Source organism: Mirounga leonina, unplaced genomic scaffold, assembly GCF_011800145.1.
Source record: "Mirounga leonina isolate KUSES-001 unplaced genomic scaffold, KU_Mleo_1.0 Mir_173, whole genome shotgun sequence".
Classification (NCBI taxonomy): domain Eukaryota; kingdom Metazoa; phylum Chordata; class Mammalia; order Carnivora; family Phocidae; genus Mirounga; species Mirounga leonina.
The window spans coordinates 85,977,446-86,004,262 of NW_023270447.1; the positions used below are offsets into that span (position 1 = coordinate 85,977,446).

Consider the following 26,817-nt stretch of genomic DNA (forward strand, 5'->3'; position numbering starts at 1 on the left):
TGTACCCATCTACATTCCCACCAACAATGATAAGGGTTCCCTCTTCTCCACATCCTCGCCAACACTTGCTGCCTCTTGCCTCTTTGATAGCAGCCATTGTACCAGGGGTGAGAAGATCATCTCGTTGGGGGTTTTGATTCGCATTTTCCTGATGATGAGTGATGCTGAGCACATTTCATGCACGTGTATTTCATGTGCTCCTGGGCCACACGTCTCTTCCTGAGTCCCCAGCTGGCCTTGACTGGCCTCTCTTTCTGTAGCCCTTCCCGGCCCTGCCTGGAAGGTGTAGGTGTGTGTTTGGCTCTCTCCCCCTCGGAGAGGTCGTAGAGCGGCTTGAGAGGAGAGCAGCGCTCCGAGGCCACTCACGGCCCTCACGGTTTGCACACGCGGGAGCTCGTGCCCCAGGCCAGAGCAGGCACCGCTGCATTTCAGCCCTGCTGACTGGGGATCCCTCTGCTCTGGCCCGAGTCCAGCCTCCTCTTGTGTATCTGCATGCAGTCTTGCTTTTGTGGAAAAAAAACAAAAACAGGAAGAAACCTCTTCTCCCTCAACTGTACTGCAACCTGCAGGAAAACCATCATAATAAATACACAAGCCCTACACAAGAATGGGTTCCAAGAATGTCTTTTTTGGAAAAATGTCTATTTGGGCCCTTGGCCCATTTTTTTTAATTGGACTATTTTTTTTATATTGAGTTGTATGAATCCTTTATATATTTTGAATATTAACTCCTTATGAGGGGTTATAGATAGCAAATCTTTTCTCCCATTCTGTAGGTTGCTTTTTCAATATATTGATTGTTTGCTGTGCAGAAGCTTTTTAGTTTGAGGCAGTCCCAATTGTTTATTGTAACCTTTGGTGCCTAGAGCTTTAGGTGTTTTTTAGCTGTGGGGTTAGAGGAGATGAGAGAGAGAGAGAGAGAGAGAGAATTATTAGCTACTTCTGCCAGAGGCGTTTGCGCTCTTCTTCCTCTCCTCTTAACCCCCGATCTTTTTATCCTCCCTTTCCAGGCAGTATTGTGCTGGCTTCTGGCCATCTCAGACTCCCCGCCTGCTTCAGGAAGTTTCTGTGTGAATGCCTGTCCTGTGGGATGCCCTGCTTCAGTGCACTTCTCTGCTCACTCTATTCCTTTGAAAATCCCCGAGTGCTTGTTTTTAAGGTTAAATAGGTTCCCAGCAATCCAAGGACTGTAGGTACAGTAGGAAACACTGAATAAGAATAATGGCTTACCTCACACTGACTGGGTCAAGGGAATGGTTCTTTTTATTGAGTAAAAAATGACTTCCTCACACTCAAAATTATTTGGCATCTGTTATGGCTAAAGATGTGCTCCCTCTCTATGTGTTAGTTTGCTCAAGTAGAAAGGCAGAGTGTTGGTTTGCGAAGTCTTCTGAAGCCATGGGGTGGCACTGGGCTCTGTTGGGATTAGGTGGGTAGGCTAGAACTGACCTCTCCCAGTGGCTGCTGCCCTTTCTGTCCCCCACCTTTTCGCTCTTCGGCTTCCGGCTCCTCCCCTGCTTTCCCTGAAGACTGCTCACCCTCTGATTTTTCACTGAAGCTTTTTACCTTGCTCTAAATCATAATGGCAATAATTTAAAAACCAGTGAGTTTCGGAAGAATTTATTGTAGAAGGAAAAAGAAACTCCGCATGTTTACAACATACTACAGTATTGTGTTTTTACAAAGCAAAACACTGACATACAGCATGAATTATTAACCGTAGTGTCATCCACCTTCATTTTGCAGCCATTTTTTATAGACAAGTTAAAAGAGAAAGCTCTTTGAGCCCTTTTCTTACAAAGTAAAAAACAAAAATAGATATGTCTGTATTGACTGACCATTTTAAGGCAGTTTTGTGCAAGCATCCATGAGGGACTTCTCCCCACCTCCAGCTGGAACTCCCCAGCCACCCCTAGACCCACTTCTGCCTTTCGGCATTGCACCCTGATAGAGGCAGAGCAGGGAGCTGCTAAAGGCCCGCCACCAGGCCCGGGGCCCCAGAGACCCCTCTGAGCAAGTCCAGCCTGGCTCAGCCCATCACCAGTGGAACAATTTCTGTCTTAAAAAAAAAAAAAAATGTGTAGACCGAAGGTAATTTCATCAGATTTGAAAAATCAAAACTCTCCTCCACCCCTCTCTTTCATGCCTTTCTCTAACACCCAAGACCTCTCCTTGAGGATCAAAATCACAGGGTTCTTTTTTAGGTGAGGGATCTGTTTTCTGCCCTCATACACCTAGGCCTTCAACTGAATAGGTAAAGTGATGTCATAATTATTTTTCTTTCACAGAAAAAATCAAATGGAAAGGAGAAGCTTTTAGTGTCTGTCAGGGACCACGGACAGAGAGAGAGCCCCCTCGGGCCAGCCCCCTGAGAAGTATGTGTGATAACCCATTGTGTTCAAATAATTCATCCGAATTTGGGTGACGCCCTCGTACTTAAATTTGATTGTGCTCCTGATCTCTCATTGGTGATTGTAGGCCATTTTCCATCCCTACCTTTCTCTACCCCCTTCCTGCCCTTCCCCCGCCCTCACCCAGCCTCCATTTGTCCCCATTTCCCCACCCCTGCCCCACAGCAGGCCTCCACTTAGGGCTGGAAGTCTTCCGGGCGGATTTTCATCTCCACCCGCCTGAGGGAGTAGCTAGACCCGTGCCACCCGTACCAGGTGATGCCGTCCAGGTGCTTGTCGTGCTCCCCAAAGCGGTAGTACACTCCGTTGAGGTTGGAGTCTGTGCAGCAGTTGTACCAGTAGCCGCCTGGCACGAGAAACAGACCGGGGCTGGGACGCCGAGCTCGTCCTCCCCTTGGAAATAGCTGCCAGACTGGACAGCAGGATTGGTGACGCTGCTTTTGGAACAGCGGCTAAGCAGTTGGAACCAGCGTCCCCAAAGGAGCACCAAAGCCAGCATACCAGCTCTGCGGCTCTCAAGCCATTCTTCTCACGCGGGACTGCCCCCCTCCCGCCCCCGCCGGCCTCCCCCTACCCGCCAATCTCACCTTTGCGGAGCTGTGCACACTTGTCCAGGCAGTTGTCGTTGTCCTTGTCCTTGGTGCTGAAGGCCGTGTTGTTGTGGTAGACCAGGGCGTCGTTCCCCACGTTGCCACTGTAGTTCCCCAGGAAGAGGCGGTAGCTGTTCAGTTCGTTGCCCAGGACGAAGTGGCTGTACTCCGCGTAGCGCGCGCTGCCCTCCCAGTCCTGTCAGGGAGGACGCCGAGCCTTAGGGGAGCTGCAGCGGGCCCTCGTTTCGGCCCGGCCCGTGCTGCCACTCTCCCCTCGCGGCTCGCAGCCGCGCATCCGGTTCCCGCTGCGGACCGAGCAAAGCTTTCCTGCGTGTTCGCCTTTAGGGGGCCGCACTAAGCTGGGAGTCAGAGGACAAGGGTCCTGGGCCACACGTCTCTCCTGAGTCCCCAGCTGGCCTTGACTGGCCTCTCTTTCTGTAGCCCTTCCCGGCCCTGCCTCGAAGGTGTAGGTGTGTGTTTGGCTCTATCCCCCTTGGAGATGTCGTAGAGCGGCTTGAGAGGAGAGCAGCGCTCCGAGGCCACTCACGGCCCTCACGGTTTGCACACGCGGGAGCTCTGGCCCGAGTCCAGCCTCTTCTTGTGTATCTGCAGTCTTGCTTTTGTGGAAAAAAAAACAAAAACGGGAAGAAACCTCTTCTCCCTCAACTGTACTGCAATCTGCAGGAAAACCATCATCATAAATACACAAGCCTATAGTGAACAAGAATGGGAAGGGCGCCCCCAGAGTTGTGCATAGTTGTGTGTGGCAGCCTGCTCCGGTCCGAGGCCTCGTGCTCACCTCCATCTCCACACGTAGCCGGGTTGGCCGTCTGGACAGCCGGTGGATGTGCTCATTCCCCAGCCAAAAGTCCCCACGGATGCTGCCAAAGCCCAGCTTGTACTGCTTCCAGTCCCGGTAGAAGGAAACAAGGCCACTCTTCCGTCTCTGAATGGTGGTCCAGCCGCCGCCTGATGTCTCCATGTCACAGAACACCTGTGGCAGAGAGGATGCTCTGGTCAGGGACCCACAGAGGCGGGCAGAGGAGTGTGAGGGCGGTGGGCCACACCACCTTCCTCCCATTTCCGCAGAGCCAACGGATGTGTGCACGACCATAGTCATGCTGGCTCACTACGGCCACTATCTGGCCATGTTGGCCGGCAGGAGTGAGGTGGTGGTTTGCTGGGGAAGAACTGTCAAAATTGAGGATGGGGGCAAGTGCACATCTTGTCAGAAGAGGAGAAAATCCACATATGCTCTCGACATGTTCTCTCTTTTTTCCTTCCCCAAAGAATAACTGCTATAGGTCGTGGCAAGAGATGTCAGCTAGTTGGGTAGAGGTTATAGAATTATCTAATCTATGTTAGGAGACTTGGTGTTTGGTTGATAATGATTTGAAGGGGCAAAACAGATGATGCCTGGGGAGGTTCCCCCCCAAATGGAGTGTGTGGCTAGCTCTCTGTATTTAGTATGTTTGATGTGACAAGCCTCATTGCCCTCAGCCCTTTGAGGGGGCGGAGGACAGATGGGAGCACCTGGGCTGTGGGCTCTGCTGACCTCACCTCCAGCTCGGGGCTGCCCAGAAAGTCATCAGGAGGCAACTTGTACACTCCAGAGATGCGGTAGTTCTTCTGGTAGAGGGACGAGCAGTCATAGATGGCATCTACAACAGGAGCAAACCACAGGGGTGAGCATCCAAACCTGGGAGCTCCACGGCAGGTGGGCATCTGTGTTGCAGCTCAGTTGAGAGTTTCAAAACGGAGACTTCATTTCTACCACGACATTCACATGAGTGTTCATTATTAGGCCGTGTCTGGATTTTGGAGAGGTGGGCATTGGGAGACAAAAAGGGGGTATATTTTGGCTTCACTGGTTGGGGGGCTGAGGGGTAGGGAAGCCCTTCACCTGGATAGCATCAGTGGGATAATCAAATGGGTGGTTTTAGGTTAACTCTGAAATCGATTATCCTGCTGAGGTTCTAGGCCATGAATTCTGGAAACATTCCAATGCATGATGGCTACATAACAGATGCTCCTGTTTAATAAATTCAGCTTCTGGGACAGCCAGCCTCTCTTACCACATAAGTCATGAGTAGGGTCTGCTTTGGTTGTCTGCCTGGTTGGTTGGTTTGTGTGATGGTTGGTGGTGGTTTTTCAGAGGTAATGGCTATTTTTACCTATGAGAATTGCCTATTTTTTATCTAGATTACCTACTAGGACCCTAATGAAGGGAGATAGATTTCACATCTTATTTCCCCCCCGCTTCATCTCACACTGCTCAATTCTCAAATGGAAATGCACACACCCTGAGGAACGCTTAGAGGCCTTCCCCTGGCAGCATTATTAAAACAAGCAAACGAGAGCACTGGACAGGCTGGTTTTCACTCAGGTTGATTTAAGTGCTTCCTTGGCTGCCCAGGGGCTACTGCCTTATGCCAGATTTGGTCTCCATGTTGCAAATCTCAAAGAGCACCATGGAAGAAACCGCCTTTCCTGATAGGATTCAAAGAGTGGGCACCCTTGCTATCCAGGAGAGGCTTCCCACCCTCTGTGTCTGGGATTCTTTCCTTGGTGGCCCCTGCACTGGGCCTTCAAGAAGAACACACCGATGGCAGCACTTTTGCCAAGAACCATCCCAGGCAGAGCGTCTTGCAGGAGGGGGTGGGGAGGCACGTGCCTTCGCCATCAACCCCTTCATTTTCCATAACGATGAAGGCATCAACTTACTGCTTTCTCCGCTGGCCTATCTACTAACACAGTATGAAGGTGACCCAGCACCTGGTAATAGAGAAGAAAAATGAGGAACCATATCCTGGGCAAGAAGAGGAAGAGGCACAGCAGGAGAGCTGCCTTTGTTTGACTCCCCAAGAAACTCCCTGCTGGGATGGGAGGGGAGCAAATCCCGACTGGAGGAGCCGGGGGTGGCAGGGGCAGGTTCCCAGCTGGCTGCTCTCCTGCGGGTCTGGTTTCATTTCACAGGCCAGATCAGGACCCACTTATCTGGAAAATGTCCTGAGGATACCTTTCTGTTCTAGTCCCACACTGAGGGGCAGGAAGTACATGCTTAGAAAGCGATTTATACATGGTGGTTTATTAATGGGATGTCGAAGCTCAATTTCATGTTGAGGCTTTTTCTTCATTAACTGAGAGTAACCAGTGATTTAGTCTGTCATGTCTTGACTGGGTCTGTGATGTGACCAAAAATTTTTATATCAGCAATAAGTGACATAGATATAGGATATTCTCCTTACAAGTAACAATTTCCTGATGATTTCGGAAACCCAAATCTCTTCTCCCTGAACAGAAAATTGACCTTGGCCAGTCTAAGCCAATCTACCTAGAAACTGAAAATTATTTTAGAAAACATTAAATGTATCTTATTTTGGGGCCACTGAAAATCCAGATCTCAACATTGCATTTTCTTATTTCCTATAATGGGAGAATTTTGTTTGAGATCATGGGAAGAAATAGAAATCTCAGAAGCAGGGAACCTCAAGGAGCCTGTCCTTTCCTGAACATAAAGGAATTCTTCATCTGGCTCTAGGCAACCTCTACACCTAATTCTGAGCCAGTGGGAAGAGTCAAGTTTGCAAACAAGACACGAAATCCATTAATGCTTATACCACTAAATCTTCGGGACATGACAGAATTTGGCTTCTAGAACAACAAATGTCACAGTTTTGGTGTTCATTCCTGTTTCCTTGAGATTGAGGGTACAGCCTGTCAGCTCTGGCTAAGGAAGTGGACCAATCAGGGAGACTTGAACCCTGTTTCTAAGATTTTCGATGTGACTCTGGGCAAACCATGTTGTCTCTCTGCACTCTGGGATGGTAATTCATATCTTTCATATGCTGAAACATGTTGTGAATAAAGAGATGGTGCAGGCACCAATTTATAGAAATGTACAGAACATTAGAGCCGTGGCACATACCCAGGAAAATATACCCCAAAGAACCCCCTGTCATCGATCTGATGGCCAAGATATGTAGAAACCATGCTACAGACAGAGACACTCGGCCGTTTGAGCAAGAAGAGTGATGAGTAGTAGATGAACATGTTCTCCTTACCTGCCAAGGTCTGGGTGACAGTCTGGGCCGCCTGCAGCTGCATAATGTCAATCTGGTTGTTCATTTCCGAGTACTTGCTCTCCGCGTCTGTGAGCCGTGACTCCATGCGCTTGGTGCTGCTCTCCAGCTCCATCACCTGCATGACCACGCTGACCCAGTCCCTCTCCTGCTTCTGGCTCAGTTCACTTAGCAGCCTGCTTAGATTGGCGACCTGGGCCTTGAGCTCCTTTGCCTCCTCACAGCAGGTGGCCACTTGGAGCTGCACGGGTGTCTTGCGTTTCGGGGGCTTCTGTGGCCACGCCGGGGGGCTGACAAAGGCCATGATGAAAATGCAGAGCCAGGTCACCTCTGAGAGAGTCTTGTTCAGCATCTTTCTTGGGCCTGGGTGAGGAATGATCTTCCTTTTGGGGATCTGGATATGCCCAGCTGAGGTCTGCAAAGCTGGAGCAAATTACAAGTGTGCACTTTCTCCCTGGATGGGCTAACCACGCTTTGCTTTCTCTTCCCTTGCTCTTTCTTAGCCTTTGTCAAAGCTTCAGTTTAAAAGTGCAAATTAATTGGGCTCCCTATACCTTTCCTTTCTTTCCCTGAACACTCTACAGACTCAGCATCTTAAATATTATCTGCTGCCTGCACCTCCACCCCCACTGTGGCCGTGCATGGTGCTTTAGCCCCTCCCAGCTCATCTGGGAGGGTCAGGTGCCTGTTGGGTGAAGTCAGCGTAAACTTAGGCCAGAGGGGAGGAGGAAGACAGGGGCGAGTCTTTCTTTCCTTGCCTGCATAGTCTCTGGGCTAAGACAAGAGGACTGTGAATTTGTGTGTTTCCAATTTCGCCTATTAGATTATGCCCCTGCCAGCCACTGGCTCAGCTCTATCAGCGAGCAGGGCAGGGTCAGAAGAATTTCCAAATTCCATTCTAAAGGTTACATAACCATGGGGTGAGTCTAAGATAGGCAGAGAGAGTTGGGAATAAGACTCCCCGCTCACCCAGGGAGGCCTGTTAATGTAATCCATGCTGTTTGTATGAGGATCTGGTATATTTTGGCATCCTGCTGAGTGTGCTTTTAAACAAGGCTAGTTACTCCTTTCTCTGATCATCATTCAGTGTTTTACAAAACCCTTATTCCACCTAGATCTAACACTGTGTCACATTTGAAAATCTCCAACTTAGAAGAACTCTAGAAATAGAAAGACTAAGCCTCTTAGGAAGCAGAAAAAGACTTTGTAGCTTGTATCCACAGGATTTGTTCAGTCATCTTGCTTTATATGTACTTTCTCCATCAACAAGTGGGCCAGCATTAGCTTCTCACACTTGGCATTTGACGAGGAGGTGCTGGAGAAGACAGCAGGGACAAAAACTCAGGAGTGACGGACATGGCTCTGGAATGGTCATACACGCTTCCATCCATCTGTAGACACAGCAGAGAACAGGCCCATCCTTGGCCTGTGTTTCAAAACTTGGAAAGTACATTAAATCATAGGGAGAGGAATCCCCGTCACCTAATAAATCCATATCTGTAATCTCATTTCCCTTGTCCTGTGTAATATAGTCTGCCGATCTGAAGCTATTCTCTCTGTGTGATATATATCCCTGAAAATAGGGTTACCGTTATTTCTCATATACTGTGTTTGAAAGGCACTGCTCGTTTGAAAACAAATGGGAAAAGCCTGGGATTTCAGCAAACCTTAAATACTTAACATGAGTTTTTCACTGAGAATGTCTACAGAGGTCCCTCCGTCCTTAGACGGTAAGACTCTGTCTTTGGAACATACTCTTGCCATTTCCGTCTTACAGAGCCACTGAGGCAGTCCTCGTACTGTTGCCATCCGGTGTGGGTCTTTCACACACGAGCCTGATACCTGACAACCCTCCTTCCCTGCCATGATCCCCCAGAGTCCTTTTCCAGTTGGGACTTCTGGCTCCCCAGAAAGCCGTTTCTCTTCAGGAGGCTCGAATTACCACACGGTTTTTTCCCTTCTGAATGAAAAAGCGGGAGTGGCTCGGGTAGATCAGGGTTTGTTTTCTCCTCTCCATAGTCTCCTTGTCCACTGAGGGGTCAGGACATGGCTGGCACCCTCTAGCAACTTGTCAGCCCCTGTTCAGTCAGAATTGGCAGCCAGTCCCCGCTCTCTTGACGCAAATACTCAGCCCAGCTGGGCACTGCGGTTTGCCCCATGGCGTTCACTAACTCGAACCCAGCCCCAGCTGTCAGCCTCCGACGGGCTGCTGAACCCGCTGGGGATCTTCAAGTCGATCTCCTAGCCGACGGCCGACGCTGAGCTTGTGCTGCGTGACCCACACGGCCACATGGAGCGTCATGTGTGACCCTGCCATCTTAGGGCTCCCCTGCAGTAACATGCTAGACAGAGTACCACGGAACAGTGGGGCTTTATGGATTCCCCGCCAGCTTTTTGTTTGTTCTTCCCAGTGGCCGCTTCCCCGGCCCAAACAGGAAACTGTTATGAATAGATTTTCGTATTGGGGCAGAAAGTGAATCAGTCATTTGTATTTGCAACCCATGGTGCAATCCGTCCTTGGGGTTCGTAAGTTTGGATCAGAAGCGTCTAGCTGTTTGCATGAATGCCTGCTCTCTGACATTTATTTTCTGAAAACCAATTTCTAACATGAGGTATAAGTTGGAGACAGAGGCTTTCCTTACTTGAAGATTTTCTTACATCAACTAAGCTGCCCAAATGTCAGTAAACCCCCACCCCAATTTAAAAAATCTGGCAAATTAAGAGTGTTTCCCATGCCAGATTATCAGTCCTCCAAACATCCACAACCCTGCGATGTCCTAGATTCTGAATTTCTGAAAGAAGGAAAAGTAAACCCTTGTTTTGAGTACAGCTAAGCCAGTAGAGAAAACCAGGAAGGATGTGGCAGACTAGACCGGTTTTCCTTCTCCAAAAAGCTATTATTCCCTTCTCTGCCCTTCAGCGAATAAAGTGACCATAAAAATGGGAATTAACTGAGAAAATCTGGAAAACCTGTGTTGGACACCTTGCAGTTTTTCCTTTTCTCTGTTTTGCTGGTGGTGAAAGAGGGTCAGCTTGGTGTTCCTGGGAAAGATGTTTATGAAAAATCAAGCTTATATTCTTGATGAGAAAAGCCAGTGAGCTCTCACTTAGCCTGAAAGTTCTCAAGGACTTCACAGTCTGGGCTGCGCTGCCTTGGGCTGGCACCAAGGACTGGAGGCGTTTGAGCAGCCTGGGGATTACAGAGCAGGGAAGGGCCTCGGGGTGGTCTCTCCTTCTACCCAAATGGGAGTGTCAAGTCTCATTTTCTTGAAAATGTCCCTGTTAGAGAGACTCCTCCTTTCTAATGTATTCCTGTCCCTGCCTGCTGTTAAAACCATCACTGGCAAAATTGGTGAGGGAGGGAGAGAACTACCCTCAGAACCAAACTCTGTTTATTGAATGAATTCAGCTCAGAAGAACCTGCCTTGTTGTTAGTTTGTGTACTAAATGGTATTTTACTTCTCCTAAAGTCTTGTAATGCGTCACAGCTTGCTTTACTACATGCAGCCATTTCATACCTGACCTTGTGTCACTCCAGCCTATTTCTGTCCCAGCTAAAAGCCCACATCCATCCCAGAAGGTACATCCATCTCTTCCCTAAGCTTCTCATTCGCCACTTCTGCCGAAGAGTGCATTCCGGACAGGTTAGAAATCATTCTCTCCGGCCTCCTCCTAGAGTCTGTTATTCATTATGGCACCCGGCAAAAGAGTCTGTCTCAGCTCCCCCTCAGACTTTGTAGCAAACACCGGTTCTGTGAGCCGGCATGCAAGTTGCAGAGCATGGTGACAGTGCCGGCCCAGCCTCAACTGCCTCACAGTTTAGTTGGAGAAACAGACAGCTGGGCTCTAGGACAGGGTGACACGAGGACGGGGGCACCGAGGAGGAGGAGTGCCCAACCCAGATGAGTTTGGGAAGGCCTCCCAAGGTGAGTGATCCCCAGGTTTCAGAGAAAAAGAGGAGGTAGCCAGGGGTGGAAGGGAGCATCGTGAGCAAGGTGCAGCTTTGTGAAAGAACTTGACTTAGTGGGAAGACACAAGTAGTTGAGTGTGGCTTAAGAGTTGGGAGCAAGGGGCGGGGGGAGGGAGGGCAGTTAAAGCTGAGAGGTGGAGGGGAGCCAGGCCCGAGGGACCTGTTTGTGAGGGGTGTGATTGCTACTCTGGAGGCAGAGGGATCTCTGGAAGGAATCTAAGCAGCTTTGACCTCTTGTTGCTCTGTTTTCCTCAGCCTCACTGGGAAAGTGGCTTTTTGTAGTTGGCAAACAAGGTTAGAACACAGAACAAGATTAGGATTTCTTGAAATCTAACGCATTCATATTAAATGCCCTGAAGGGATCATCTGGCTTGAGGATTAAGGAGGCGGTCAGTATATGAAGGACTTGAAATAGTTGGGTCTAGAATCAGGCAAATCTGGGTTCTAATCCCTTTCCATCACTTGATAGTTATATGACCCTAGGCAAATTACTTCTTTGGGTTTACAGATCTGTGCAGTGGAGATGAAAATCATAACTACTTTACCTCACAGAATTTTTGGTTAAATAAAGCAAAGGATTAAAATAGTTAAGGCATTTTTCAATAAGAAAACTAAATTTGGGGATGCCCGGGTGGCTCAGTAGATTAAGCGTCTGCCTTTGGCTCAGTTGGTGATCCCAGGGTCCTGGGATTGAGCCCCACATTGGGCTCCCTGCTCAGCTCGTAGCCTGCTTTTCCCTCTACCTGCCACTCCCCCTGCTTGTGCTCTCTCTCTCTCTCTGACAAATAAATAAATAAATAAAATCTTAAGAAAGAAAGAAAATTAAATTTGGAGGAGTTAAACTACTAGAAAACAAAATTTATCTTAAAGCTACCGTAAGTAATTAAGGCAGTATGGTGTTGGCATGAGGATAGACTCATAGATAAATGGAGCAGAATCAAATGTCCAGAAACACCCACACATATGTAGACACTTGATTTATGACAAGGGGGCACCACAGAACAGGGAGGAAAGGATAGTTTTTTCAGTAAGTTCTTCCAGGTCAGCTAGGTAGCCTTATGGGGCAAAAGAGGGCTCTTGACCCTTACCTCACACCACACACAAAACTTCAAGTTCAGAGGAGGTTTGAGTTCTACATGTGAAAGGTAAAAACTGAAGCTTCCAGAAGGTAACATAGGATATTATCTTTGGCATCTTGGGATAAGCAAAGATCTCTTAAGCAAGATACAAAGAACACTAACCATCCAAGAAAACATTATCAAATGCAAAAAAAGGAGTAATCTCTGTTCATTAGAAGACGCTATGAAGAGAGTAAAAAAGCAGGAAGAGATCTCCAGTACATACCTCTATGTACACTGTCTCCAGAGGATATGTAGAACTCTTACCCAACAATTTTTTAAAAGGCAGCCAAGTTAAAGATCAGCAAGAGATGTCAACAGGCACTTACTTCACAAAAGAGGATCTCCACAAGGCCAGTGAACGCATGAAAGGCTGCTCAAGCTCATTAGTCATGATGGCAATTCAAATTAAAACTGTCACATGCCACCACTAAACCCCAACTAAAATGGCTACAGTGGAAAACACTGACAGTAGCCAAGTGGGGATTTTCATATACTTCCCACGGAAATGTAAATTGGGAAAACCACTTTGGAGAGCAATTTGTCAGTGTCCTTGAAAGCTGAACAAACCCCGTACAGTTCTACTCTAGGTATAGTCCCAACAGAAATGCGAACACACTTGCACCAACGACATGTACAAGAACGTTTGTAGGAACACCACACTCATACTAGCCAAGAGCCAACAAGCACCTAAATGCCCTTCAGCAGCCAGGTGGAGAAGTTGTGGTATATTCATAGAGTGCAGTAGTCTTCAGCGGTAAAAAGGCAAACTCCCATAGCATGCAACAACATAGATGTATCTCCCAACATCATGTTGAGTGTTTAGGTGATGTTCAAAAGCTGGCAAAACCAACCAATTGTGTCAGAAGTCAGATAGTTGTTGCCTCTGGAGATGAGCAGGGAGCCGTGGTCAGGAGAAGCCTCTGTTGTGTGTTGTGTTCTCTTTCTTGGTCTGGGAGGCAGCTACCAGGGTATCTTCACTTTGTGATGATTTATCAAGCTGTACCCTATGTATACTTGTGTATATATGTGTGTTATACTTGAACTAGGAAGTTGATTTCAAAAATACGTAGGGCTCATGAAACAGTAGTGGCAGACACATAGTCAGTGTCTTAAGTATTATTATTTAGGGGGGACTGGATGGCGCAGTCGGTTACACATCTGATTCTTGGTTTTGGTTTAGGTCGTGATCTCAGGGTTGTGAGATCAAGGCCCACATCTGGCTCCATGCCGAGTGCGGAGTCTGAGATTCTCTCTCCCTCTCCCTGTGCCCCTCCTGCTTGTTCTCTCTCTCTCTCAAATAATAAATCTTTTTTTTAAAAGGTATTATTATTTAGGTATATAATTATCATCTCACCAGAAAAGCCCTCCCTGCCCTCCCGAATCTAAACTAAGCCGCCAACGTTAGTCTCCATCTAAGCGCTCGGTTTTCTTCATGGTATTTACCTTCACAGCACTTATCTTGGGGTTTGTTTTTTTGTTTTGCATATCTACTTAACTGACCTGTAAGCTCTGTGAAAGCAAAGACCTTATCTGCTGTGTTTATCATTGTAGTTCTAACATCTAGCTCTTAGCACAAAGCCTGAGACCAAAAAGGTCCTTCACTGGAACTTGTCCAGTGAAAGAATGAATTCCCAACAGAAGGTTCTCTTTGCCTACATAAACATCTGTCATGGAGACTTAGAGTCTCTCTCCATGGTCATTGGCAGTACTTTGTCAGGGTGAGGCCTTCATCATTGGCCACCACATTCGTTCCTGCTCCGAGTCCATTTTTCTTCTGTAGGTCTTAGTTACAGAATCAAAGGCAGTGAAAACTGGAAGCATTGAGATCACTTGGTTCAACCTTGTATTTTAATCAGTAACTGGAGGCAGCGTCCTTACTGTATAATCACTCTGTCTCCCTGGAAACCATTGATTTGTGTCTCACCCCTCTTTCTTTACATTTGAAGATGACCAGCAGGAGGACCACAGAGCATTTGGGGCAGGGTTTTGTCCTGCTCTACCTTCTTGCAGAGGCCTGTGTAACCGGCATATCTGATTACTTCAGCCTGCATCAGCCTGTTAGTGAACCATCATCGTGGCCTGGGGGGGCCACGTGCAGCAGCATGTGTTGAAGACAGAACAAAGTAACATGTCCCCATAAAAACAGCTGCATCTCTGGGCAGCTCTATTCCCCATAATTTCCCCAGGAACCTGACACATCTTGCCGTCCCCGAAAGAGGATGAAATGCCCATTACATTGCAATAGCAAAAGTCACTGTTGCTGGAGACAAGACCCTGTCTGAGGTACAGGATAAGACCACACGTTGGTATCCAGCTGCCCTGGGACTGCAGAGCTTCCCTTCAGGCCGGACCTCTGCCTCCCTGACGTAAGCCGCACTAACGGGGAAAGGGGACTGTAATTCTTTGAGAATGTTAGAGAAATTGAGCCAGTTGCACCAGAGCAACCAGTTAACGGCAAGCGTGCCTGGGCTTTGCAGTCTGTGGGCAAGGGGCTAGAGCGTGTATAAAACCCACTCTGTCATAATTCTAAACACATGTTCCCAAACTGTCACCCCTGTGTTGCTTGGAAGTATGAGTTTTGCTTTTCCCATTGTGTCCTGGCTTCCAGAAAAGGTACACAGTCTTGTTCTTTTCCCTACCTCTGCTGGAAGCAAAAGCACTCTGGCCAGAGGGGTGAGGATTTGCTCAAAGCTCCTCACTTCTCGACAAAAACACATTCCAAGCCTCTGGGCTCATGCTGACTTCGGAAGTGCAGTGTGCCTCTAGGAATCTGTCCCCCCCGGGGGGCAGCTCCATGCAGCAAGAGGGTGCATGGACCAGGGAAGCCCCTGTGCGGCCAGAGCGTGAGCACAGACCAGATCTCCCGAGCCCCGTCTTTTTCTGTAATGCCCTCTCACATCCGGCCAGACTCAAGAGGTCAGGTCTCTCGCCAGTCACCGGCAGAGCATACATTTATTTCTGGCTCTTCTGAAGACTTCCTACAGCTTCACTGTACAACAGCTTGTCTTTATGGAGCACCTTCGAAACCCCAAGGAAAGGTGCTTTTCAGCGCAGAAAGCTGGCCATCAGCGAGGAGCGGGACAAAGGGAGGAGTCCTAGAGTTTCTCGTAAAGCTGACCAAAAGGACAGAGGGTCTTTCAGTGCAGCCCAGGACCAAAGGGGGAAGCTTGCGGTAGTTCAGTAGTAAACGTCTGCCCCTCCGCTGTGTCTACCTCACCCTCCGGGATGCCTTGAGATTTAATGGGACCTCTCCTACGGTGAGTTAGAGGAGCTGCTTCTGAGTTCTATGTACCCCTGGGGCTGGGGCAGGCGGGGGTTACTGCTGGCAATTAAACCACGTCCCAGTGCTCCGAAACCTTGAATGACATGCCATATCATGATTCAGAGATGTTAAAGTACACGTCTTACAACTGATGAAATGCAGTAGGTGCTGGGTTCTGCCCCACACCCGCCTCTGACACGGTTTGTCCAGTGTTGGCTAGCTGTGCTGGTGGTGACCCCACTGGTCTCTCCAGATTCTTTTGGTCACCTCATAGGCTATGAATCTTGGTAGCCCAATGATAGCGTGTCCTGATCATCTTCTGTCAGCCTGTCCTGACCCAGAAGTAGGCTTATTTTTCTCTTCTCCCTGATTCAAGAATGGGCATCGGCATTTCAACAACACGACCTCTCTCCCTAGTGGAGCAGAAGGCCATCTCACCTCTGCTTACCCCCTTACGAGGGGAGGGCTCAACGCTGCCGGATCACTAGAAGCCAGCTCGTTTACCTTTCGTGTCCCAGCTTCATGCCCATAAGGGGCGGAGTCAGAGCTCATTGGATATCGGGAAGCCAGGAAATCAGGATGTTAGCCAAAATGTCCACTCTGCTTGGGAGTCAGGGTAGTTGAAAATGAGCTTTGGGTTCACCCGAGCAGCCCAGCCCACTTTTGTTCCCTCCCTGACAGCTTCTCTTTCTACTCATCTCTCTCAGAGCTCGTCATTGCTCTGAGATGCATCCCAAGAAGCATTAAGGAGAAAAACCTCTAGGCATCACCAGAAAAGGAGCGGTGCTCATTGTTGTAGAATAAAAAGATAATGGCCAATTTGTCAAGAAGTGTTGACAAGAAAGATAAAGTTGGAAGTAATTAACTGGCTGACATGCTGGGAGTGATGTGTCCGCCCATGGCTCCCTAAATCAGCCGGAGCCTTGGAAATGTGACAGCCATTCATCATTTTTACAGCATGCCTCTGACAGGCCCCTGGGTTGGAAACCCAGGCAGCACAAATTATGTGCCCTGACACTCTGGGGCCACACGGCCTCCCAGTGCCTTACACTGGGTTGTGCTGGGGCACCTGGGCCCCACATCCAGCCACGGGGGTGCCTGGATGTGACGTGTCAAACGGGACAGCTTGCCGGCTTCTCGCTGAGCGCTGTGTTCGTCCTCAGGGGATGGGCGCTCTGCTTCCCAGAGCCGGCCTTGCAGACTTCTACTGGGCAGGTCACGTATCACTCGCGGGAAAGCGCCGAGTGCTCCTGAGCAGCGCGCCTAATGCAAGTGCCGCCCGCCACCAGCCTCCGGGAAGGTGCACCCGGGAGACCGATCTACAGGCATGGGAGCCGTATAGGCAGGACGAAATCATGGAGGTTAAAAGTAATTTCCAAGACTGGATCAAGTGGGAAACATCTCTGTTGTGTGAAAAAGCAAAATACAAAATTATATGAATGCTCTGCTCACCACTTATTTATGTAGAATATGCATAGTTGAAAACAGTATTTTTAAAAAGGTGGTTAAATTGCAGTGAAGTTGAAGAAAAAGACAATCTTGGAAAGATAGGATTTTTTGTCTCCCCTGTCCCTAATCTCTGTCCCTACACAGCTGTTAGCATTCTGTCTTTTTTTATTCTTGAGAATTCCCACTTTCTCACATACAGATTTAGCATGTCCTCTAGGTATTGTGACAGACGTACCATTTAAACTCTTACTGAGGGCAAGGGTGAAGACCAAGCACGAGCTCTTTACCCTTAAGACACTCTGCACTGAGACATCAGGAACCCATTTGATTGTCCAAGGCAAGCCCCCTCTTCTGCGTCAAATCTTTTTGTATCTTGATGCCTTAGGTGCCCTAGAGAGCACCAGGGACACCAAATGTCGCGGCTTTGAAACCTCCTAACGAGGCTGGACTTCCCTTTGTTAATATGTAGGAAAGGATCGAAGTGACTTTTCCTGAGTTCCTGAAGCAGAAAAGGGAAGTTTGACCCTAACAGAGACAGGGGTGCTATCGTCATCAGCTGACTGTGGCTTTCGGTGGATGACTGAGGCCAACCAGCCTGCCTTCACTTTCCTCCTGCGTTTAAATCGCCCCTCGCGGCCTCTCTCCATGTCACACTGCAGATGCTCTCACATTGCCTTCTGTCGTCACGCTCTCCTTTTGCTTTTCATTTACCCTATTCAGAGAGAGGCTGCCACATCCTTGAATTCCCCAGAGTCCCAGGGTAATTGCCTGATAAAGACATCGGGGCCCAGCTGGCTTCAGATCTTCCTGGCTCTGGGCCGGAATCGAGCCGTTCTGTTTTTAATCATGCTTGGGGCACAGAGCTAAGTCTCGGGGCTCGGAGAAGGGACAGGGAACGGTGTCTGAAGCAGTTAACCCTCTATAAGAGAAGCAAGATAGACTGCTTGATGCAGTGGTGAGGACCCAGAGCGGTGTCCAGCTTGGCCTCATCTTGGCTGGTCAGGAGCTCCTCGGTTAGGCCCTCCAGGGTCCCTGTCAGCTGTGTTGCATGTCACCAGCCTAGCGCTAAGGGAATTCAGAGAATTCTTGCTTGACAGGGAACCAAATAAAACACAGACTGTGGTCTGCACTAGAAATAGACAGGAGAAAGAAGGCCCAGAGCCATTTGGGAAGCGAGTGCATAATGTTCTCATAAATTCCTGATGGGAGCACTAGGAAAGCCTAAGTGGTCGCCCAGATGTGACCACAGATGCTTCTTATTTGACTGACTTTCCGACAGGCTCGGGCTTTGCTCTTAATAGCCTAAAGGTCACCGAGGCACTGAGGCTAAGAGATGAGGTCGATAACCAGATGAGCCATACAAGAAGGAATTAGTTACCAGCCAAATTACTTTGGATTTGACATCAGTCCAGAAGCCTATGGAGCAATGACTTCGAAACCCCTTCAGGAAACAACAGAATTCCTCAGGTCATTTGGATGCCAAGCCAGAAGCCTTCTTACTGCTGTGCTGTGGGTCAGCATTAAGGCCTTGAGCAGTTAGCCACTGACCCTTGTGGTCAGCCTCATCCTGCACGTGAGAAGCACTGAGGAAAAGCTTGAAAGGGAGGGTCACAGAGACGTAAGCAGGCCCCCCTCGCCGCCCTAGCTCCTCAGCCATCACTCTTGCTGGGGCCACGAGAGACGCTCCTTCGCATCTGAGTCGCTTACTCACCCTAGCACTTTCCCTGCTTCTGAAGAGGAATTTTCGGGTGGGGGGTGGGGGGGGGAAGATTCCGATGTAATCCGTGTGCTAGGGAAGGCATTGAGGCAGTTCCTTGTCCTTACTCGTTAATTCGGCCCGGCTCTAGAAGGCGTTTCCCTCAGTTGCTAGGAGTTTTCCCAGTTTCTGGTTCTCAACTCAGCTTCCCGTAATAAAAATTAAATCTTGGGGTGGTGAAGGGGAGGTGGGGAATGAGCGAAAGTGCTGTAATCGCCTCTTCCCCTCTTGCTGTCCTCCCTCACTGTGTTGGCTCGTGTCTCTTCACGGTCCCTCTAGCACCAGGTTCAGTGGTGGGCGCTGGGATTTATCACACGGAGAGGCCATTTCTGGTTGCTCTGAAGATTCATGTCAGTTCTCAACTGCTGTTCCTGCTGGAGACGGAGCAGAATGCAGACAGACCCACTGCCACGTGAAGACAGCCGTGGGATTCAGCATCCACCAGCTCACAAAGCTCTCTTTTCCTGGGGCCTCAGCACTCGTCCAGAGGAGATGGGAAATCCGTCAACATGTCATTCCAGCACGCTGTGCTCTGGCACGTTGCCGCCTAACCTCCAACTCCCTCAGCTTGTTTGTTGTGAGATCTTTTTACCTGGACTGATGTCAGTGGGGTCTGGTTTGTGTCGTCGAGCCGGGACTTGGCACGGTTTGCCCTGTTTACGCCTGCAGCAGTAACAGGGAGAGACTGAGGGGCACGCAAGGGAGCGTTTAGAGAATGGACTATAGAAAACTCCCAGCTGCCCCGTAAAACAAGAGCTCATCATTAACGGGGCTTTGAGTGAAGGTGATTTCCTCCCACGAGCCAGTCTTTCCCTTCAGTCTCATAAAACCACATCGGAGTTTTTAAAAGGGGACTATTTCAGAGGACAGCCGCGTGTCACCCAAGTAGGCAGGAGACTGGGCACTTAACTACTGAGTTTCCAACATACACTTACTTATCCCACACTTTGCAGTCTGGGCTCTGTGAGCCTGGCAGCCTCAAACAGGCTGCCTTGGAAAAGCCTGCTGCGGCCACCTGGCTGGCCATTTGGTTGGGAGGCTCAAGGCACAGCAGCAGCTTCTGAAAGGGAAGGAGAAGTAGGGGATGGGAGCTCAGGGGTCAGAGGGGAGCGTCAGCCACGGCATCCCTGAGGAAGTTAAAATGAAAGCCTGGCAGGGCTGCTTTCTCCTGCATGGCAAATTGTATGGAGAGAGTTAGCTAATTGATACACGCCGTCCAGTCCTTGCTTTCCTTCACTGCATAGCTGTTCACGCGTGCCTACTGATGCAAGGGTAGAAGGCTAAGGCAGAGCTTACATTGCAGAGCTTACAGCACACCCTTAGTTATTACTTAAGATCCTTTTTAATGGTACAGTAGCCTGTGACCTGGACCACAGTTGGTTCATGTGTAAAATGGGAATATTAATATTAGAGTCTACTTCATTGAGTTGAGATAATACATATAAGCAGTAAGCCCAGTGCCTGGTACATGCAGTAAGCTCTCAATAAATTTAGGTATCTTTCTGTTGTTATTATAATACATTGCCTCCCACAGTGGAATGCCAGAAGTCATGGAAAAGGAGAAAAAGCAAAGGTCCCAAACAACCAGGAGTTTTGTTGACCTACCTCTAGAACTTCTGCCTGAGCAGCTGCGCCCTCCAGCAGCCTTAGAGCACACGTGGGGGACTCCATGGAAGGCAAGAAGAGAGAAATGGAGCTTGGGGAGAAAATCCTATAGGAAAATAAAGGGGGAGCAGGGAGGAAGAAAGAATAAACGGGGATAGCAGCTGGGTAACTTAAAATCCCTACTCTGAACAGTCGACCGTAGGTGCGTACCGTCTCCTTTCCTTCAGGTCCTCGATTCAGAGGCCAGGGATTTCACATTTGAAAGGGACCCTTTCTCCGACTGATCCCACCCCTTTTGCATGGTTATGTTTTAGTCCATTTAGTCGAAGTTGTAATGTTGCAGTGATTGTCCGTACTCTTGGACAGAGCTTATCAGGAGTCTCATGGCACACCTCCAGGTTTCCTGGCAGTTGCTAAAGGCCTGGTCGCTGGTTCCCCCAAGGAACCCACCCCCTCTCTTTCCTTCTCACTGGGCTCTGCACCCTCCCCTGCCTCCGCCCACATTTAGGTGGGAGGCATCAGGCAGGTGACTTACTTGGACTTTCCCGTAAAGGAGTGGGGGCCATCTGATGAGTTTGGGTTGTTTCTTTGTGTGTTTTTAATTTGCACACTTAAGTTGGTCTGTCCTTAGAAGAGGGATATCAAAGCTATAGCAATATGAAGGTAAAATTCATATTTTTCCTCTGAGGTTCCTAACCACTACTTCTTGATTTTGGTCAGTTTGTTGTAAAGCTCTCCTTTTTATGCATAATGAGTGGGAGAGTGGAGTGGGGAGAGCCTTTTGCTTGTCTCCGGTTTTGTGTTGCTTTGTCCCGAGTGAGGCAAGCTTTGGCGGTGTTTATAATTTATTCTTGAAAATAGCATATGCGGGCGCTTGGGTGGCTCAGTTGGTTAAGCGACTGCCTTCGGCTCAGGTCGTGATCCTGGAGTCCCAGGATCGAGTCCCACATCGGGCTCCCTGCTCGGCAGGGAGTCTGCTTCTCCCTCTGACCCTTCTCCCTCTCATGCTCTCTGTCTCTCATTCTCTCTCTCGCAAATAAATAAAATCTTTAAAAAAAAAAAAAAAAGAAAATAGCATATGCTCCAGAACACAAGATTGGAAGACATTTATTGGAACTCGTGTATTTTTATGTCTGATTCTTAGAGTTAACTTCTTTTGCTTTAGGCAAGGAACACATTGTCTTCTTCCTCACCAGAGCAGTTAATATTTCTACCACGGCCATCCCAGTAATCCACACTGGAACCAAAAAGAATACATGGACTGTATAATTATATATATTTACATGTGTTGTTTATGGTCGCACAGCTTATAGGTAGCAGAGCTGGGCCTCCAAGAGCACAAGCCCAAGCTTTTTGGCCCTACATCCAAAGCTGCTTCACCTCGTACGCACCAAAGGAGAGTCACAAGACTGCTTCAGATCATACGGGAACTGTCCCCATTCATGGTGGGCTTTGGGGAAATTTGCAGCCCCTTCGGGCCTGAGTCTCCCCAGGAGTGAAACAATACTGGTAATACCTTTCCTGCCCACTCTCTCGGGCATGCCTGAGGTCAAAGGAGTGATAGGTTGGAAAGATTATTTGAAATGTGCTTTGTAAACATGAGGCATTAGATTATTACTTTCACAAATGTTAACTTCTCTGGTTTGACAGATTATGGGCAGTTCCTTCATGGTTTTATTGGAATAAATGTGGTGGAATTTGAATTTTAAAAAATAGTATTTATCCCAGCAATCTCTTGCCATATTACCACATTAAACCCAAATCCTGGAATTTCCCAAAACCACTTAAAAATTAATTCTAGTCAAATAGACAGTTTGTACTTAGGGCAGTAAACTGGATCCCTTGCTCATTAGAACAGTCTAGACTCCCAAGCTGGACTGTCAGTTTGCTCCCCACCTGTGAACAGATAACATCACTGTTGGCCCGTGACTTTCTCAGGCCTGCTTCATCCCTCGTTTCCTTCCTGAACATAATCGTAGGCTTCGTTGCCATTTCCCTTCGTATGTACGTTCCTGTTGGAACAAGGGTCTCAGCCCTGCTTTGTCCAGTGTCCAGGACCTCTCCACAGCCTCTCTGGTTAACCAGCTCCAGGCACAGACCGTCGCTGCTACTGCCCAATTGTCCCGATACGTTATTCCCCCAGTCGGTCCCGGTGCCACGTGCTGCCCGATGACAGCAGAGTAGGGCCTTGTCAGTGAAAAACATCATTGCGCTAGATGCCAGGCACGTGGTCCTGGGTGGGGTCCCTTTGCTGCCCTCTGCAGAGGGTGGGGGTGGTCCTTGAAGAGGGTCTAAGGAAGCGTCCAGCTTTGAAGGAAATGGGCTCTGTCAGGGGAGCAGTCGAGATGGTTGCACAGCCACAGTCCCTGGGGTGCTCTGTCAGGAGCGGGGGTGACCCAGCCTCAGCGCCACTTCTGTGTCTTATTTCTGAAGGCAACTGATGAGAGGAAGTGAGAGTTAGAAGTGCAGAGGGACCTCGTCTGGTTGTGTTCTACAGCTGGGCCAATTTGGGACCCAGGGATTGTGGGGTTTATTTATTTATGTATTTATTTATTGGTAGATTCTTTTTTTTTTTTTTTTTTTTAGATTTTATTTATTTATTTGACAGAGAGAGACACAGCAAGAGAGGGAACACAAGCAGGGGGAGTGGGAGAGGGAGAAGCCCACTTCCCGCTGAGCAGGGAGCCCGATGCGGCGCTTGATCCCAGGACCCTGGGACCGTGACCTGAGCCGAAGGCAGTCGCTTCCAACTGAGCCACCCAGGGGCCCCGGATTGTAGTTTTTAGAAAACAGACACATGCTGCCTGACTGACAGTATCTGAGAGGAAACCAGTCCGTGCTGGTTGGAGAAAGGGCCCCAGAGTCAGAGACGCTTCCTGTCTACCAGACGCTGCCCCCTCAAAACCGGGAGTGTGGGATCAAGATGAAATCATCCCTCAGATGAAGTCATTCGGGCTGAGCTTGCTGGGTGGTCATGCACAATCAGTGCTATCTTTCCATCTGCAAAATGTTGTCCCCAACGTGCCGGTGAGCCATCCGCCTGCAAAGACCCCCGCGCCTCCCACCCTCCGACATGTTGAGTGTAACCACCTCTTCCTTTTGTTTTCCCAGCATTAATAATAAGCTACAGCAACCAGAGGCAGCTGCCGGGGTGTTAGAATATGCCATGAAACACTTCGGAGAGCTGGTAAGTGCCTCGTTCCTTTTAGAAAAGCAAGAGGTAGAGACGTGGCTAGGGAGGCACTCGGCCACAACCCTGAGAAAGTCACTCTCCTTTTCTGTTTTTTCCTCAATCGGTGACGTTCGATGCTGACTCTCCTGTACTGAAGGAGACCATGGCCCTATGAACTATATTCTAACCAAATCTAGATCGTGAGGACAGAATCTGATTAAAAGGAGTAGCTGGTATATATCAAACTCTTGGCGTGTGCCTGGCCCTTTGCTGCGTACTTTCTGTACTCCATCTCATTCAGTCCTCACGACGGCCCCTTGAATAAAGGTCTCATTGCTATCCCATTCTATGGGAAAGGGGCATGTGGTCCCAACAGAGTAACAGCCTTGCCTGAGCATTCAGTGAATCAGTGGACGCCCCAGGACTTGAACCCAGGCAGTCTGGCATCATCTGTATAACCCCGACCTGAGTTATTCCGTGTTGTCTGTGGCAGCTAGCATCGCCACTGGCCCACAGGTAATGCTCAGTACATACCTCAGAAGAAACCATGGCCAATTCTCCAGAAAACAGCATTCTATGATTTATACATGCTATTGGAATTGTTCCATTTCATTATTGCTCACATAGCTTCTTCTCTCCTGCCATCTTTGCCTTATCAGTATTAAAATGTTTCCATTACCCTCTGTGGTCCTGAGAGGGTGCATTGACTTAAACAACTCGGCATTGACTTCCTGGAAGGTCAAGATGTTCTGGGCCCATGTATTTGATGAGGAACCTTTCATTAGTCATGTAGGCCACTTACTCGGATTTGCCAGAATCCAGAGCCCAGTGTGTTAGAGTGAAGAAATTCTGGGCTGCTTCACAGGTTTTTGCCTCACACAGGGGCTAGGAAATTGGACTAAAACTTTTCAGGGAGTATTTTGCCGTCTCGGGGACAGATCTGTAATGAGACCTAGACGGCAACTCTCCCGATGACAGAGCAGAAGGGACTACATCTCAGCCACCTTTGCCACCATCCTCATTTGTAGAGGGAAGAAAGTCGGCCGAGGGGGCACTTAGCGTAGCCTCCCAGACAAAGACGCCCCCTCCTTCGATGTCCCTAGAGCGTGGGCCGCAGGAAGTGCCCAGAGAAGCAAGGACTCGCAACCATCTGGCATTCAGGTGATCTGCCAGCCGATAGCTTCTACCCAGCGGCTCAGAGGGCCAACCTTCCGTGAAAGTTCCTCCGTCTCCAGGTTCTAAAGGTGGCCCTCTGCTCCAGGATTATTGCCAAACCCAGGGTGGATTTTCTGTTAGGTTTAGGTAGCTGCCCCTTATTAAGCTTGACAACAGTTTGCCTTTTCTTGGCAGAGCCTGTGCTTTCTCAGCACAATTTATGTAATAGCAATCTCATTAGAATCTTGTGTGATTCATTGCTTAAACCTTATAGTTTCTGCAATCGATTGCAATTCAGAATATCCTGCCCCCCACCTGACCTGCTCCATATGCCGCTCCCTCTGCTTTCTGCTCGTTCGTGCCGAGTTTGTGCCATCCGCCAATCACAAGCCCCTTTCTCTTGCCCACCCAGGGTAGAAACCCAAAATGGCAAAAGACTGGTGTTCCTTTCCAATTGAAGCATTTTTCATGGGACACCGTCTTCACAGTGACTCTTCTACCTTTTCTCTTTAATATTCTTCCCAACAGGCTTGGAAGGTGAGGTGTAGGTAGTTTGGCCTTCCACAGAGCCAGATACGTCTGTGTTGGTGAACCCTACCATTCGCTGACACTGGGGAGGGAGCCACCGGGTGGCAGAGGGGATTGGCTATGCCAAAAACAGACGAGGGGACTTCGGCACGAGTTCACAACCGAAAACAGAAGTGACCTCCTCACAGAGGTTCAGGAAGAAAAGGTCCTTTCGGAGAGCTTAGCGGAGTAGCTGTCAGCGTGTATACTACTCAAATATCAGTTTTATTTAGAAAGGAGCGGAGGGTAATGGGGAAAACTCACGTGGGCCCTGCATTATATCATGCAGATTCCACTGCGGAATCATCTTGCTGTTAGAGAAATCCCTGGAGAGCCACTACCCTGGCCTGGTAGAGAAATAGCCACTTACTAAGCTGGTGATGGAGAAGCCCAGAAGACAGACGGAGGTGGGGGGTCGGTGGGGGGCAGGCAGAGGCATAAAACGGTCCGTCCCCTGACCACTTAGAGAGCCGGAGCCTGCAGCTTTGAGACTGCAGCCGCTCTTCCTCACATGGCCAGCACTCCATTTCAGCGTGGCACACCATCTGCCCGCGGAATGGAAACCAGCCTTTGGCCCCTGACACTGGTAAAGCTGCCAAGTGCTGAGCAGGAGGGAACATTGGATGGAAGGAGGAAAGGTTTTCCCAAGAATTTTAAGTGGTAGTGTTATATTGTATCTTAAATCATTATTTCCTGAAAGTTTAAAAACGCAGAGAATCAAGAGCTTTTCAAAAGCGAGTTATTTTCCTCCAGCAACTATACATATATGCCTGGTCTTTCCGGCCCCATCAGGAAAGCAGCTGCCATCCCTCTCCTGTGGCCCACCGTCCACAGCCAGCAGATCAAGGCCTTGGCTCCTTGCAGGAGTTCTGGTCGGGGCTTCCTGCTGTCCCAAACAATTTCCCCTGTCGTTGCATCCCCACATGCTGGAACTGTGGGGACACGGCCTCCCATCTGCTCTCCGATTATCATTCCAGGATCTTTCTGTCCACATGCCAAGTCCCCCGGCATTCGCACCACCACCAAACATACCTCCAGATATTCTGAAGTTCTTTTCAACCAAAGCCAAGCTGTACAGGGATAGGTGAAGCATCTAGCGCCTTAGGAAAGGCAGTGTGTGGATTACAAAATGCACCCCCATGTTCTCCATGCCCACAGCCCACAGCAGTCCTCCTTCTTTTCCACTTGGCAGGAGATCCAGGCTACCTGGTATGAGAAACTGCACGAGTGGGAGGATGCACTCGTGGCCTACGATAAGAAGATGGACACCAACAAGGATGACCCGGAGCTGATGCTGGGCCGCATGCGCTGCCTCGAGGCCCTGGGGGAATGGTGAGCCGCGGCGGCCCGGCAGCCGAGTGGCTGCCAGAGACGTCCTTGCTGGAGTTTTAGGGGGTTTGAAGGGATTCCCCCATGCAGAGTTCTTACCTAAGACACTCATTTTTGTTTCACCTGGTATTTTCCTGATAATCATCTACCACTTTGGGGTTTTGGGGTGTTTTTTTTTTTTTCAAACTTAGACTTTGTAATGCTCTGGGACAGGACAGGCTCAGGTGAGCCCCTGGGATCAACACCTGCTCCTTCTGTCTGCCTCTTGACCAACAACTAGGAGGACCTCAGGTTCTTACTCTGTAGCCTCAGTGTTCTCTTTTCTTTATTAGCTCTTGCTAATGATTT

General features: G+C 49.0%; 2 protein-coding genes across 7 annotated transcripts in view; one reads left to right on the forward strand and one right to left on the reverse strand.

The window, feature by feature from the left end:
- The window catches only part of MTOR (mechanistic target of rapamycin kinase), a 124,292-nt gene that overhangs the window by 57,496 nt on the left and 39,979 nt on the right, over positions 1 to 26,817 (forward strand). For all 6 annotated transcript variants that reach the window (XR_004681791.1, XM_035019805.1, XM_035019803.1 and 3 more), the window contains 2 exons: positions 23,358 to 23,433; positions 26,333 to 26,472. Coding sequence is in view for 5 of the 6 variants with exons in the window: in XM_035019805.1 (XP_034875696.1) it covers positions 23,358 to 23,433; positions 26,333 to 26,472 (216 nt within the window). In the remaining variant the exon portion in view is untranslated. The remainder of the gene's footprint in view (positions 1 to 23,357; positions 23,434 to 26,332; positions 26,473 to 26,817) is intronic.
- Positions 2,428 to 7,642, reverse strand: ANGPTL7 (angiopoietin like 7). The gene is made up of 5 exons (XM_035019807.1): positions 7,066 to 7,642; positions 4,562 to 4,662; positions 3,801 to 3,995; positions 2,999 to 3,197; positions 2,428 to 2,757 (listed from the first exon to the last, which is right to left on the reverse strand). The coding sequence occupies exons 1-5, from the start codon at positions 7,433 to 7,435 to the stop codon at positions 2,588 to 2,590; spliced, it is 1,035 nt and encodes a 344-aa protein (XP_034875698.1). The 5' UTR covers positions 7,436 to 7,642; the 3' UTR covers positions 2,428 to 2,587.

Excerpts from the sequence above, each read along its gene's own strand:
- ANGPTL7 (XM_035019807.1), bottom strand. The coding sequence starts at position 7,435 with ATGCTGAACAAGACTCTCTCAGAGGTGACCTGGCTCTGCATTTTCATC. Across the intron at positions 4,663-7,065 it reads TGTCACCCAGACCTTGGCAG|ATGCCATCTATGACTGCTCG; the intron begins GTAAGGAGAACA and ends CTCCTGTTGTAG. Across the intron at positions 3,996-4,561 it reads TGGGCAGCCCCGAGCTGGAG|GTGTTCTGTGACATGGAGAC; the intron begins GTGAGGTCAGCA and ends TCTCTGCCACAG.